The sequence below is a fragment of the Petaurus breviceps genome, unplaced genomic scaffold (assembly GCF_028583685.1).
Source record: "Petaurus breviceps papuanus isolate PSGF00001 unplaced genomic scaffold, PetGlider_PUasm1.0 90407, whole genome shotgun sequence".
Lineage (NCBI taxonomy): Eukaryota > Metazoa > Chordata > Mammalia > Diprotodontia > Petauridae > Petaurus > Petaurus breviceps.
The window spans coordinates 2,209,454-2,225,737 of record NW_027187241.1 but is presented as its reverse complement, the minus strand read 5'-3'; the positions used below and the strand labels follow the sequence as shown (position 1 = coordinate 2,225,737).

Below are 16,284 nucleotides of genomic sequence, written 5' to 3'. Positions count from 1 at the left end.
AAAATATATAGAGAACTGAGTTGAATTTGTAGGAATACAAGTCATTCCCCAACTGAAAAATGATCAAAGGATATTAACAGGCAAATTTCAGGCGAAGAAATTAAAGCTATCTGTAGTCATATGAAAAAATTCTCTAACTCTCTGTTGATTAGAGAAATGCAAATCAAAACTCTGAGGTACTACATCACACCTATCAGATTGGCTAACATGACAAAACGGGAAAATGACAAATGTTGGAGATGTGGGAAAATTGGAACACAAATGCATTGTTGGTGGAATTGTAAATGAATCCAACCATTCTGGAGAACAATTTGGAACTATTACCAAAGGGCTATAAAACTGCATACCCCTTTTCCCAGAAATACCATTTCTAGGTCTCTATCCTAAAGAGATCATAAAAACAGGAAAAGGACCCACATATACAAAAATATTTATAGGAGCTCTTTTTGTGATGGCAAAGAATTTGAAATTGAGAGGATGTCCATCAATTGGGGAATGACTGACTATGTCATGGTATATGAATATAATGGAATACTATTGTACTGTAAGAACTGATGAGCAGGCAGACTTCAGAAAAACTTGGAAAGACTTATATGACCTGATGCTGAGTGAAATAAGCAGAACCAGGAAAACATTGTACATAATAACAGTCACATTGTATGGTGACTAACTTTGATAGATTTAGCTCTTCTCAGTAATGCAATGATCTAAGACAACTCTAAAAGACTCACAATGGAAAATGCTATCCACATCCATAGAAAGAACTTTGGAGTCTGAATGCAGATGGAAGTATAAAATTCATTCTCCTTTTCTTTTGTTGTTTTGTTTCTTTTTTCTTGTATTTTCTCCCATTCTAATTCTTCTTTACATCATGAATAATGTGAAAATATGTTGAATGTGAATGTATAAATAGAGCCTATATCAGATTGCATTGCTGTCTTGGGAAGAGGGGAGGAGAGGAAGGGGGAGAAAATTTAAAACTCAATCTTACGGAATTGAATGTTGAAAACTAAAAATAAATATTATATAAAAAAAGAAAAGGACATTAGATTTGGCAATTAAGAGATCATTGATAACTTTGGAGAAAGCAGTTTCTATTGAATGATAAATTTAGAAGCCAGACAATATAGAGAACTGGGTTGAATTTATAAGAATACAATCATTCCCCAATTGATAAATGGTCAAAGGATATTAACAGGTAGATTTCAGAGGAAGAAATTAAAGCTATCTGTAGTGATATAAAAAGGCTCTAAATCTCTTTTGATTAGAGAAATACAAATCAAAACTGAGGCACTACGTCACACCTATCAGATTGGCTAATAGGAGAAAACAGGAGACAAGAGTAGAGGAAGTTGAGGCATGTATTATAGTTGTCCTTTTCAAGGCATTTAGTCACAAAAGGCAGCAGAGAATTGGGACAATATTTAACAGGGATATATGGATCAACTGAGTGGTTTTTTTTTAGTATAAGAGAGACATAAGCATGTTTGTAGGCAGTAGAGAAGCAGCCAGTAGACAAAAGGAAAGTGATATAACAGAAAGTAGGGATAATAGAGGGGGCAATCTACTGAAGAATATGGGATTGAATGGTATTACTTGAACAGATAGAGGGGTTATCCTTGGCAAGAAGAAGGTTCACCTTTTCTTTTGAGACAGGTCAAGGAGGAGATAGTGGCAGAAAGCATCTAAGTGACAGATGAGGAAGAGGGCAAATGTGATAGTGAGTTAATTAGGAAATGTAAAAGAATTCCCTTGCATTAATTGAGGGCCCATGCAGGAGATGTATCCTGGATGATATAACTATTATCATTATTAATTATCTGTTCAATTTCATGATTTTCTCCACCCTCAGCAGCACATGCATAGGAGAAAAGGGCAGTGGATAGTGAGTGATCCAGTGCTGACCCTTAGCAAGGAAAGATCAGCAGTATGATAAGGGGTTAAGGAACTCAAGAGAAGAGTGTGGTGTAGAGTTGAACTGGTTCACCAAAGGACCAAGGTAGGGAGAGGAAGAGAGTATAGCTAGTGCAGGAGTGATTGCCTGGGAGAGAACTGAGGGGTTTAAGCACTACAGGTCATGATGTGGACAAAGAACAGGATTTGTATGAGAAAAAGAGGCAATGATTTAATAAGCTATTTTCTATAGCAAGCTATATCTTTGTGACCTCCAAATTAACTGGGAGGATATGGCAAATGTAAGATCGCAGACTTTTTTTTAATGATGTAAGATAAATGTTTTTGATTTAGTGGAACAAAATGTAGCTTTAATTGATCTCCATTAAAGTAAAAAGATTTAACATTGTATGATATTCCTTAGCCACCTGCAACCAAAAAAGAATTTTTTTTTCAACAGTCCTGTATGCATATCAAGCAAAGTAATGCTTAACAAAAATGCTCAGCTCTGTCATAGAGGATGTCTAGTGCCGAATCCAAAGGGAAGAAGGATTGCCTGTAGATGATGAGGTGGATTATATCATCCAGAAAATATCAAGTTTCATATTACTACAGAGAAAATCCTCAAGAAAATTCATCACTACTTAAAAGAAATTGCTTTACCAGTCTATATAGGAGTGAAAAATGAATGAAGAAAATCTATTACTCAAATTATGACATGTCAGTGGTTGGAAAAGCTAACAGAGCTTATTAGTGTATCTATCTTGGTCAGGCACTACAAGTAGACATGGACAAAAACAAGACAATAGGCTATATTGCATTTGAAAAATTCCCTACCATTTCCAATGAGGTTAAACTGTTCCCTGACCCTGGCGCTCCCCCCCCCCCCCAAAAAAAAAAACATGTCTTTTAACCATTTTCATTTTGGTAATGCTATTTGGTAGCAAATCATAGAATGCTATGATCTTCAAAGAATCAACATTGTTACCAAAGGACCGTGGGGAAATGTCTAGTGGACTTAACTAAGCTACAGAATGGTACCAGAGATGGACTGCATGTAAGAAGTAACATAAACTTTATCATTCAGGAATTGTATGATCAGAAAGGGAATTATAACAAAAGCAAGGCATAAGCATTGGCTATACTGGTGCCTACAGAATTTTAAAGACCTATACAAAAACCTCCAAGTGGGGTAGATCCTTTATGGCAACTTTATGGTAGGAAGTATAAAAAACCACAAACTATGAGTGAATTGTGATATGTACTATTGGAGAGAGGGCTCTTAATGAAATCCTAGATCCATTGCTCTCAATGGATCAATACTTGAAGTATTTGGATTTGAGAACTCCTTTTGTTGTATTGAAAAATAACTAATATGTTTATATCTTATTTTTATTGCTCTGTCACTTAAGACTTTATACTTCCATAGGTACAATTCTTAAGCCTATAATTTAATTTTCTACTACTAAAGGTTCAAATTTATAGGGTAAAAATTTTTCAAAAATTCTTCTTTCTATACTCAGGTGTATTGTAGAAGCAGAAAACCTAGAAGAAAGAGTAGCTGTGGTGAGTCGAATAATTGAGATTCTTCAAGTCTTTCAAGAACTGAACAACTTTAATGGTGTACTTGAGGTTGTCAGTGCCATGAACTCATCACCTGTTTATAGACTGGACCACACATTTGAGGTACATGTGTAGAAAACATTTTCAAATTGATGTGTATTCCCTATTTTATTGATTCTAATAATCATATTTTAGTTCTAAAGTACACTTATCTAAACCTTTCAATGGTGGATTCAAAATACGATCTTAAATACCTTTTTTTTGTTGGTTGGTTGTTGTCCTTTGTTCTCAAAAAGGACCAAAATGACATCACTATGTTGGGGACAGGGTACAATGTGTACAACTGGTTGATGAGACCAACACAGACTCAGAAGGCTTTACCATAGATTGGGCACAAATAGTTCACTTGAACATTTGGAGTAGAGATGTCTCTAAATTTCTGCATCTCATGTTTGTTTTGAGCTGCTACAATTCTGCATCACTCATAGAGCACAGTGCCTTCTTTGATGCAGGCATGCCATGCTGAGCTATTCTGTGCTAGTGTCTCCAATGTCACACAGTCAATTCCAGAATTCTTCAGAGAGATCTTGAGTGTCCTTGTATCACTTTTTCTGACCTCCATGTGAGCACTTGCCTTGTGTGAATTTTCCATAAGATAGTCTTTTAGGCAAACATATATTTGGCATTTAAACAGCCTGGCCAGCCCATTGAAGTTGTGCTCTCTGAAATAAGAGTTTGAATGTTTAGCAGTTTAACTTGAGAAAGGACTTCAGTGTCCAGTACCTTATCTTGTCAGGTGATCTTTAGAATCTTCCAAAGACAATTCAAATGGAAATGATTCAATTTCCTGGCATGCTGTCCGTATACTGTCCTGGTTTCACAGGCATACAACAGTAAGGTCAGCACAGCGGCTCTTGTAGATCTTTAGTTTGGTAGGCAGTCTAATACCTCTTCTCTCCCACACTTTCCTTTGGAGCCTCCCAAACACTGAGCTAGCTCTGACATTGCATGTGTCAACCTCATCATCATGTGGACATCCCTGGAAAGTATACTGCCAAGGTAAGTGAATTCATATTCATAGCATTCAATATTTCTCCATTTGCTGTAACTGATGGTGCTGGCTAGTAGAGGACCTGTGTTTTTTGTCTGTTAATTGTTAGGCAAAAATTAGCATAAGCAACAGAGAATTGATCCATGCTTTGTTGCATCTCAGTTTCAGAGGCTGTGTTGAGTGCATCTGTGAACAAAAAATCACATACCAACTCTCCCTCCATGTTAGTCTTTTCAAGTCAAATAATTTGCAGTCCAGTAGAGTAGCTGACGTTGATGCCATTTTAATCCTCATTGAAGGTGTCTGACATCACTGAAAATATCATGCTAAAAAGCATGGGAGCAAGCACAACACCCTACTTCACTCCATTGGTGAATGGGAAAGCTCAAGAGCATTGTCCATTATCCAGAACCCCTGCAAAGCATACTGTCATGGAACTCATGTACAATACTGATGAACTTTTCTGGGCAACCATAAGCTCTCATGACTGAAAGTATCAGAAACTTTAGTCAGATCAACAGATGTTATTCACCCAACTCTGTTCTGCTCCTGGCATTTCTCCTGGGGTTGTCAGGCAAGCAAATCAACTTTTCCTCAGCCCTTTCTGAAGCCGCACTGATTCTTGGGTTGATGCCCTTCTTCCAGGTGAAGAATCAGTCTATTAAAGAAGACTATGGCAGGAATCTTTTCAGCAATGTCTAAGAGAGAGACACCACCCCCACGTCACAGAACAATCTATTTCCTTTACCTTTATAGAGATGGACAATGGAGGCATCCTGAAACTCCTGGGGAATAACAGAAATTTCCAGTTAGCTTTTGTAAGAGCAGTGGACAAGAGCATTGTAAATTTCAACTGGAATAGAATCAGCATCAGATGCTTCCCCACGTAAGAGGAACCTAATAGCACTACTTCAGTTGGAAGCTCGACTAGAGAGGGATTGACTTCAACCTGAGGTGTACAGTCAGTGACTTCAGTATTGCTTCATGAGTCTGTTGATCACACTATGGAAGTGTTCCACCTGTCTCTCCAGGCTTATGTGCTTATCACTAATCAATGTGGCCCCATCAGTACTGAGTAGTTAATATGCACCATAGTTCTTTGGTCCATAAATAGCTTTCAGAGCATCATTAAAGTGCTTTAGATTGTTACTGTGTGTGTAAAACTGAATTTCATCTGCCTTCTTACTGAGCCAAGAATCCTGCATCTCTTGAAGCTTCACTTGCACTTTACTTTTGATGGAGTTAAACTGCCTTCTTAGAGACAGATGAACTGTCCTGCTGGCAAACCCCGTGGAGTTCTCATTTTTCATTTAGCAGCTTCTGAATTTTCCCATCATTTTTGTCAAACCAATCTTGATCTTTACAAGTATTCTGACCCAGATGAGTAAATGCAATGCTGTACACCAAATCTCTGGAAGCCACCCACTCCTTTTCTGCTCCAGTGTTGCCAACCATGTGTTGACCCACCTTTCCCTCCAAGTGAGCAAAAAATTCTTCACACCAGGAAAAGTACTATGATCTTCGGACATGAAGTCTGCCTTGGGGCTGCCACTTTTGTTGAATGTAAATATTTAGCTTGGAGAGGATAAGTTTATGGTCAGTCCAGCATTCTGTACCACATTGCCTTTGTCACTCTTAAATCCTGTCTCTTTTCCTTACAATGACACAGTCTGTTAAATGCCAGTGTTTGCTGTGAGGGTGCATCTATGAAGTTTTATTGCATTTAGATAAACAGAATTGTTGGCAATGAGGTCATGAGATCTACAAACCTTCAGTAGTAAGCAACTGTTGCTGTTGCATTTTCCAGCTCTATTCCTCCCAAGGACTCCCTGCCATATCTGGTAGTCTGTGCCTACTCTAGAATTAAAGTGACCTAGAATTATAAGTTTGTCCTCTTTTGGCACACTGATGATGAGAGTCTCTGGGTCTTCATAAAATTTTTCTTCAACCTCATCAGTTTATCATAGTCTAGTATTTGGAAAGGGGCTATGGCAGTGCATAGATAAGCAATTAGCATAGGTAGGAATGGGTCAAAGAAGCATTCCTGGGCTTGCAGAATATATGGGAGCCTACCTAGCATGTGTGAGTCTTCTTATCTCTATATCCCTTAGGCCCCGCAAATATACTTGCTCTCTGGCATTGGGAAATGTGACTAGAAAAACTAAAACTGCAATTCAGGGTGGAGATGTGACAACTACCCTTATTCTGCCTAAGAGAAACCTGCCTAGGGCCCCACTACTGGGTTCCTGCTATGCCAACCATGTCAACTCCACCTAATGGGCTTTGTACCTCTTTTCTAAGGTTTCCTGTCTTTGGTCCACACTGATCATTAAGGTACTAGTTTCTTCCTCTGTCCAACTCTCTTAAATAACTGAGCTCATTGTAATCCCTGGTGAAAGTGCAATAATTCATCCTTTCCTCATAAGAGGAACAACTCTAGAGAATCTCTCATATACTTTCCTCTGAACCCCTTCAAGCATTTAGGAAAAAGCATAGGTAGTATACCATGGGTCAGAAATAGTACAGAGAAATAGGAATTGTGCAAGAATGAATTTCTGAAGACACAAAATTCTTAGAGGAAAAAATGAAAGCTATCAAAAAGAGACTATTGTGGGTGCACCAGAATCACACAATTTAGTTTTTACAAAGGCATGAACAGACAATCATATTAATGGCAAGTAATGAGGAAAACAAAAAACAACAAAAAAGAGTTGGAGAGTGTGTGTGAGAGAGACAGACAGAGACATACAAAATAAGTTATAAGCTCTGTTGGGTAACGGAGTATTAAAGAAGTGATAGGCAGCTGCTTGGTGTGCAACATTAATAGATTACTTCTTTTTCCTGCCAAAGAGAATGATCTTTGGACTGGAAAGCATAGAATAAAAATAGTTAATGAGTTGTTACCCAAGATCAGTAAGAGGGCACCTGTTTGTCCTTGAAAAGTTCAAATGAGCTATATATCCTTGAATACTGGAAGCACTACTAAAAATGTTGTTGAATTACTATTTGTGATTTTTTCACAGATTATAGAAAACAGGAGAGGTACCACAGAATTAGAGAAGGACAGATGTATTGACTTTGAAAAACAACAAAAAAAAGAAAGCAAATAGAGTTGACAAGAGAGTGAACTTGACTTCAATTCCTGTCAACATTCTAGAATATATTTCTCAAGGGATGGTTTCTAAATATAGAAATATAGACCTAGGGCTGTCAAGGAAGAAATTATTACAAAGAGCTGACATAGTTTCAAGAATGGGTCATGCTAAACTACTTAATGTCTTTATGGATGAGATTATTATCCAAAATGCCAAGAAATACTATAAATGCAATTAACATATTTTAGCAAAGCATTTGGCTAAGTGTTGTGCTATTCTTGTGGACAAGATAGAGACTTATAGGCTAGATACCAACAGTTAGATGCTAGCTTAGAACTGATTGAATGACTGAACTCAAAAGTGCAATCAGCAGTGGTTCCATATCAGCTTAGAAGGAATTCCCTGGTGGATTTTTCCAAGGATCTATACTTGGCCCTATGCTGTTAACATTTTATCAGTGGCTAAGATAAAGACATCCTTATAAAACTTGTAGATGACACAAAACTGGGAAGAAGAACAAACAAATAAGATTAACAGAGTTAAACTCTGTACCTAGTAAGCTCAAACAATGGACTGCCTCTAAAGATATGGAATTGTTAGGAGTAAATGTAATGTGTTCAGTTAAAAAATATCACCAAGTAGAAAACTGGGGAGGAGTAGCTAGATTGTTCCCTGAAAAGGGTCTGGGACTTTTATTGGTCTGCAGGCTCAATGAGTCAGCAGTGTATTATCTAAAAATGTTTATATAATCTTAGTCTGCTTTAAGAGAAGCATAATAAACAATTCTATTCTAGTAATATAAATAAAAATGTAAAGAAAATGGATGACTACCTACAAAAATATATAATACTCAAATAAGAAGTAGAAATCTTAACCCATTCTGAGAAAGTTAAATTTGAACAAGTCATGAAGATCTACCAAGGGGTTCCAGGCTGATTTACAATTGAATGCTATCAAATGTTTTAGCAGCAATGAATACCTATGCTGCACAAATTACTCTTCATATTTGGGAAAGAAATCACTTTAACATGTTCCTTTTGAGGCAAATAGTGTTGATAATTAAGCCAAGAGAGATCTGATAGAGAAAGAGTACAATAGTATGCTATCACCAATGATTATTGATGCAAAATTGTAAAAAATAAAATCCTAGCAATAAGACTTAAGTAACCCCCCAAATTTTCCATTTTAACTGAATTGAATTTAGACCATGGAATCAAGACTGATTCAACATTAGGAAAGCAATTAATATAATCACTAGAAATACATGATTTTTTTTTCAATAGATGCTAAAAGATCTTATGCTAAAAAGTATAAGAATAAAATGTATATTTTTAATATGACTTTCCAAGAGATTTTTATTTAAAACTGAAAACTAGAATTATTTGCAATAGAAGCTTTCCCAATAAAAACAGGGATAAACCAAAGATTTCTCCTCTCCTTACTATTAGTTGACATTGTTTTAGAAATGTTAACCATTCAAAGAATTGGAAATTGAAAGAATGCTCAACAATTGGGGAATGGCTGAACAAATGGTATATAATTGTGATAAAATACTATTGTACTGTAAGAAATGATGAGCTGAATGGTTGCAGAATGACTTGGACTTATGTGAGCTAATGTAAAATGAAGTGAGAAGAGGCAGAATAGCCTTGTGCACAGTAACAGCAATTTTGTATGGTGATGAAATATGAATGACTTAGCTTTTCTCAGCAATGTGATCTTATAAGACACTTCAGAAGGACTTTTCATGAAAAATCTCGTCCACCTCCCAGAGAAAGAACTGATGTAGTCTGAATGCAGACCAAAGGATACTTTTTTTCTTGTTTTTTTTTCTTTCTTTTCTTTTTTTGGGGGAGGGGGGTGAGGGTCTGTGTTCTCTTTTACAACATGACTATATGAAAATGTTTTACATGACTGCATATGTAAAATCTATGTCAAAGTATTTGCCTTCTCTAGGAGGGGAGGGAGGAGGGTATTTGGAACTCAAAAATGATTGTTTTCACATGTAATTAGAAAAAATAAAATGAAAACTTTTAAAAATTCTTTTTGGAGGGGGAAAGGCAGGGCATTTGGAGTTAAGTGACTTGCCCAAGGTCACACAGCTAGTAAGTGTTAAATGTCTGAATCCAGATTTGAACTCAGGTCCTCCTGACTCCAGGGCCAGTACTCTATTCACTGAGCCACCTAGCCACCCCAAAAACATTCTTTAAAAGAAAAAAAGAGAAATGTTAGCCATAGCAGTGTGACAACAGAAATAAAGTAAAAGTATAAACACTGACAAAAAGAATTATCTCTATTTGCAGATGTCATGATTTACTTACAAAACCTTGCAAAATTAAACTATTTGATACAATTAATACTTCACAAAAGAAGCAGAATATAAAACAAATGCACAAATATCAACTCTAGACCTAGACTACAAAGGAATAATCATCAGAATTATTTTGTACTAGTCAAAAAAAGAAAAATCAGTGGAACAGAATACATAAGCAAAAATCAACTGAAACTGAACTCTCAATAGCCTAGAGTATTATATAACCAAGAATATAAACTACCTAAAGAGATAGATGTTTGGAAATGTTTTGTTTGACAACAAAAAATATCAATATTCTTTTTTGAAAGAGAAAACACAGAATTCAGTTCTTAATGTATCATCTATAATAGTAGCAGGAGGAAGGAAAGTTGGCATTTATATATTTTATTTACATATTATATATTTTAATATGTATTATTATATTTTACATATTTTATATATTTCCCCCACCTCACCTATATAGATGAATGGCTATAAAGGAATGACACTTTAAAGAAATATGGAGGCACATTGTCCAGAACTCGGTTGATGACAGTCTTTGCTTTGTTAGTCAGAACACAACTGGAAAATAATATTCAGTAGTGAGCTCCACATTTCAGAAAGGATATTAATAAGCTGGTAGGTAAGCAGGATAGTGAAGGACCTCAGATCCATGTTATATGAGAATCAGGTGAAGGAACTAGGATTGTTTGGTTTGGGAAAGAGAAAACTTAGGCAAGAATATGATAGCTGCCTTCAAGAATTTCAAACACCATCACATAGAAAAGAAATGAGGGGCGGCCAGGTAGCACAGCAAGTAAGAGCACCAGCCCCAGAGTCGGGATGAGCTGGGATCGAATCCGGGATCAGACACTTAGCACCCACCCAGAAACACCTGGCCATGTACCCTTGAGCAAGTTACTTGACCCCAATTGCTTAGGGGCGGCCAGGTGGTTCAGCGAGTAAGAGCACCGGCCCCAGAGTCGGGATGAGCTGGGATCGAATCCGGGCTCAGACACTTAGCACCACACCCAGAAATAACTGGCCATGTAATCTTGAGCAAGTTACTTAACCCCAATTGCTTTAAAAAAGAAAAGAAATGAGACTTGCTCTGCGTGGTCCCCAAGAGCAAAACTAGGACCCATTGGTGGAAATGGCAAAAGGACATTATGAGATTTGATAAAAGGAAAGCCTTCCTAAAAATTAAGTGTTATCCAAAAATAAAATATGTTGCCATAAGAGTTAGTGACATCTCTTCACTATAAATCTTTAGACAAAAGCTATATGATCACTTATTGGTTATGTTACTGTTAAGGGAAATTGTTATTCAGAGATTAATTGGAATAGTCCCTACCTCTCAGGTCCCTTCCAACTCTGAGATGCTATGATTCCATATTCTGCTTTTCTACCTCCTCATCCTGTTGAACTTCATTCTCTTCATCCTACTGAAAGGGTCCTTAAACTATCATCATTCTTGGAACACCGGTTTTAGGATCTATTTCAAAAACCAAGATTAATGTTCCCTTTTCTTATATGTTGAAAAGGAAAGGAAGAATTTAGGAAAATTAAGCAAAGATTAAAGAAAAAGCATATTTATATGTGTGTGTATGTATACATATGCATGTACATATATGTAAGATTATGCTAATATTTTGGAACACAATGAATTCGTTGTTTTGTTTAATGTTTTCCATTCCAATATCACAAACACAGAGCTCTTCTATTTATGAAATTGACTGATTTTTTTCAAAAGGGAAGGGAAGGGAACGAATATTTATTACACACCTCTTATGTGCAGGGTACTGCCCTAAGCATTGTGCAAGTATTATCTCAAGATTATTCGTGTGGAAATTCTAATGTAGTAATAGATACTTATAGTATCATACAAGGGATGGAAAGAGGATTAAAATACAAATAGGTTGGATTATAGTCTGATACCATGCCTTAACCCTTACCTTGCAGCTAAACTTCACTATATATATATATAAATTCTTCTATTAGATTGCATGGCCCTTGAGGGCATGGACTGTCACATTTTTCTTTTTGTATTCCCAGCTCTTAAAAAAATACTTAGCATATATTAAATATCTAGTAAATATTTTTTCATTTATTGATTTATATACTTTTCATAGTTTAGTGTGGAAGGGAAAGAGTGGGCTATGAAATTATCTTTATGAAAAATGGCTTACCTGAGATCAAATTGTTGTTTTATATATATACAGTTCCAGGGTAGCACTAGTACAATACCCACTAATTTCATGAGATGTTAAATGTGTTAATTTTTATCTTGCACAGTATTATTTACCTTCCTGTATTTTTGGCAAAACTTGTGAATTCATGTGTAAACATGAGCTTCATAAATATTTTTTTCTTTTAGCAAATTCCAAGTCGCCAAAAGAAAATTTTAGAGGAAGCTCATGAACTGAGTGAAGATCACTATAAAAAATATCTGGCAAAACTCAGGTCTATTAATCCACCATGTGTGCCTTTCTTTGGTAAGTACTATTTTTATTTTTAATTGAATGATCAATATGTTTTTGTACAAATTAGTTGTATTTTAAAACAAGTGATAGGCATTTAGGAAATAGAGAATACATTTAAGGCCTTCTTTTGTTGAGCAGTGTGTGTGTGTGAGAACAAATTTATTCTGTTTATCTTATATATTCAGTCTTCTTCTGTCCTCTTTTCATTAATGCACTTAGATCTATCTTAACTCCATGATACTCCTTACTGCCTGACTTCCCAAAATAGTAATTTATACTGATTATTTATTTTTTCTCACACTACCTTCTATAATCTTTTCTGTCAGCCTGGTACAATGGAAGATGTCTTGGATTTGGAGTGAGAGGACTTGAGTTCAATTCCTAGGCCTGTCACTCATGAATTCAGTGACTTTGGGCAAGTCATTTCATTTCCTGGAGGCCCAATTTCATCTATACTATCAGGAGTTTTGTACCAGATGATCCTCTAAGGTCCCTTTGAACTGAGAGTCTGTGATCTGACTTTACCACAGTCAACATCACCTCTACTCTCTAAACTCCTGTCTTGAGCACCAGTAACCTCTTTTTTTAAAGTATTTATTGATGTATTCATAGTTATGGCAGGATCCTTTCTCCTCCACTACTGAAAAAGCATTTTTGAAAGGAAAAAAAAATCAGCATACCAGATTGATACATTTAAAAAGTCCAAAAATATGTGTAATGTGTATGTATTTCCTGTGGACCTCCACAAAGGATTAAGTTGGGAGTGATTTCTCATATTATTTCATTTAAATCATGCTTGATCGTTACAGTTTTGTTACATTCGCTTTTGATTTTTTTAGTGTGTAGCTATTTTTTCCATTTACGTTATTATAATCACTGTGTATGTTGTTGTCTGGGCTCTGCCCAATTTACTCTGTAGTAATTCAAACAGATCTTCCCATACTTCTCTGTATTTATTACACACATCATTTATTAGAGCACAGTAATATTCCATTGTGTTCATTTACCACAGTTTGTTTAGCCATTCCCCAAATGATGGACATTTACTTTGTTTCCAATTCTTTGCTTTCATAAAAAATGCTACTATAAATATTTTGTTATATGTGGGGACTTTATTCTTATCAATGGCTTCGTTGGGGTATAAATAAGCCCATCAATGTAGTCTGTGGTACAAAGGGTACGGACATCTTAGTCATTTTATTTGCATAATTACAAATTACTTTCTAAAATGGTTTTACCATTTCACAGCTCTACCAACAATGTATTCACGTTTTTATTATTCCACAACATTGAACATTGCCCTTTTTGTCATCCTTAACAAACCTCAGGGTTATTTTGATTTGTATTTCTCTTATTAGTGATTTAGCGCATTCTTTCACGTGGTTATGAATACTTTGCAATTCTTTTTTTAAGAACTATTTGTAGTAACTTCATTCAAGAGAATGACAATAATGAGACAACATACCAAAATTTGTAGGATGCAGCGACGGCAATTCATAGGGGAAGTTTTATATCCCTGAGTGTATACATGAATAAATTAGAGAAAAGGGAAGTCAATGAATTGGGCATACAATTAAAAAAGCTAGAAAAAGAACAAATTGAAAATCTGCAATTAAATACTAAATTAGAAATAATGAAAAACAAAGGAGAGATTAACAAAATTGAAATTAAGAAAATCATTGAATTAATAAATAAAACTAAAAGCTGCTTTATGAAAAAAAACAATAACATTGATAGACCCTTAGCCAATATGATAAAAAAAAGAAAGAAGAAAACCAAATTATGAGTATCAAAATGAAAAGGGTGAATCTACCTCCAATAAAGAAGAAATTAAAACAATAATTAGGAATTATTTTGCCAAATTATATGCACATAAATTTGACAATCTTAGTGAAATGGATGAATATTTATAAAAATATAAGCTGCCCAGATTAACTGAAGAGGAAGTAAATTACTTAAATACCCCCATCTCAGAAAAAGAAATTGAACAAGCCATCAGTAAACTCCCTAGGAAAAAATCTCCAGCACCAGACAGATTTACTAGTGAATTCTATCAAACATTTAAAGAACAATTGATTCCAATACTCTACAAACTATTTGGGAAAATTAGTGAAGAAGGAGTCCTACCAAATTCTTTTTATGACACAAACATGGTATTGATAACTAAATCAGGAAAAGATAAAACAGAAAAAGAAAATTATAGATCAATTTCCCTCATGAATATAAATGCAGAAAATTTAAATAAAATATTAGCAAAAAGACTACAGCAACTTATCTCAAGAATAATACACTTTGATCAGGTAGGATTTATTTCAGGAATGCAAGGATGGTTTAATATTAGGAAAACCATCAGTATAATTGATCATATCAACAATGAAACTAGCAGAAACCACATGATTATCTCAATAGATGCAGAAAAGGCTTTTGACAAAGTACAACATCCATTCCTATTAAAAACACTAGAAAGTATAGGAATAAATTGAGCCTTCCTTAAAATAATAAGTAGCATCTATTTAAAGCCATCAGAAAGTATTATATGTAGTAGGGATAAGCTAGAAGCATTTCCAATAAGATCAGGGGTGAAACGTCCACTATTACCCCTCTTATTCATTCTGGTACTGGAAATGTTAGCAGTAGCAATTAGAGAAGAAAAAGGAATCAAATTAGGCAAAGAAGAGACCAAGTTATCACTCTTTCCAGATGATATGATGATATACTTAGAGAATCCTAAAGAATCAAGTAAAAAACTACTTGAGACAATAAATAAATTTGGCAAAGTTGCAGGATGTGAAATAAACCCACAGAAATCCTCAGCATTCCAGTGTATTTCTAATGAAATCCAACAGCAAGAGATAGAAAGAGAAATCCCATTTAAAATCACTGTAAACATTATAAAATATTTGGGAATCTACCTGCCAAAACAAACCCAGGACCTATATAAACACAACTACAAAGCACTTTTCACACAAATAAAGTCAGATCTAACTAATTGGAAAAATATCAATTGCTCATGGCTGGGTTGAGCTAATATATAATAAAAATGACAATTTTACCTAAATTAAATTATATATTTAGTGCCATACCAATAAATTTACCAAAAAATTACTTTACAGACCTAGAAAAAATAGTAATAAAATTTATTTGGAAGAACAAAAGGTCCACAATATCAAGGGTATTAGTGAAAAGAAATGCTAGGGAAGGTGGCCTCGCTATACCAGATTTTAATCTGTATTATAAAGCAGCAGTCATCAAAACTGCTTGGTACTGGCTGAGGAATAGAGCAGTGGATCAATGAAATAGATTGGGTACATGAGACTCAGCAGTCAATGACTATAATAATCTACTCTTTGATAAACCCAAAGACCCCAGTTTTGGGGATAAGAACTCACTATTTGACAAAAACTGGGAAAACTGGAATTTAGTATGGCAGAAACTGGGCATAGATCATTATCTAACACCCTATACAAAAATTAAGTCTAAATGAATGTGTGATCTAGGTATAAAGGATGATACTGTAAGCAGTCTGGGAAAGCAAGGAATAGTTTACCTGTCAGATTTATGGAAAGGGGAAGATTTTATGACCAAACAAGAATTAGAGAGCATTATAAAATGCAAAATGGATAACTTTGATTAAATGAAACTGAAAAGCTTCTGTACAAACAAATCCAATGTAACCAAGATTAAGAGGGAAGTGGGAAATTGGGAAAGAATTTTTATAACTAATGTCTCGGATAAAGGCCTCATTTCTAAAATATAGAGAGAATTGAGTCAAATCTATAAGAATACAAGTCATTCCCCAATTGATAAATGGTCAAAGGATATGAACAGACAGTTCTCAGAGGTAGAAATTAAAGATATCTATAAGCATATGAAAAAAATGCTCTAAATCACTATTGATTAGAGAAA

General features: G+C 35.1%; 1 protein-coding gene across 2 annotated transcripts in view; it reads left to right on the top strand.

Moving 5' to 3' along the window:
* SOS1 (SOS Ras/Rac guanine nucleotide exchange factor 1) overlaps positions 1 to 16,284 on the top strand; it is a 206,784-nt gene that overhangs the window by 161,794 nt on the left and 28,706 nt on the right. For both annotated transcript variants that reach the window (XM_069108616.1, XM_069108617.1), the window contains exons 16-17: positions 3,417 to 3,579; positions 12,273 to 12,390. In XM_069108616.1, the coding sequence (XP_068964717.1) occupies positions 3,417 to 3,579; positions 12,273 to 12,390 (281 nt within the window). The remainder of the gene's footprint in view (positions 1 to 3,416; positions 3,580 to 12,272; positions 12,391 to 16,284) is intronic.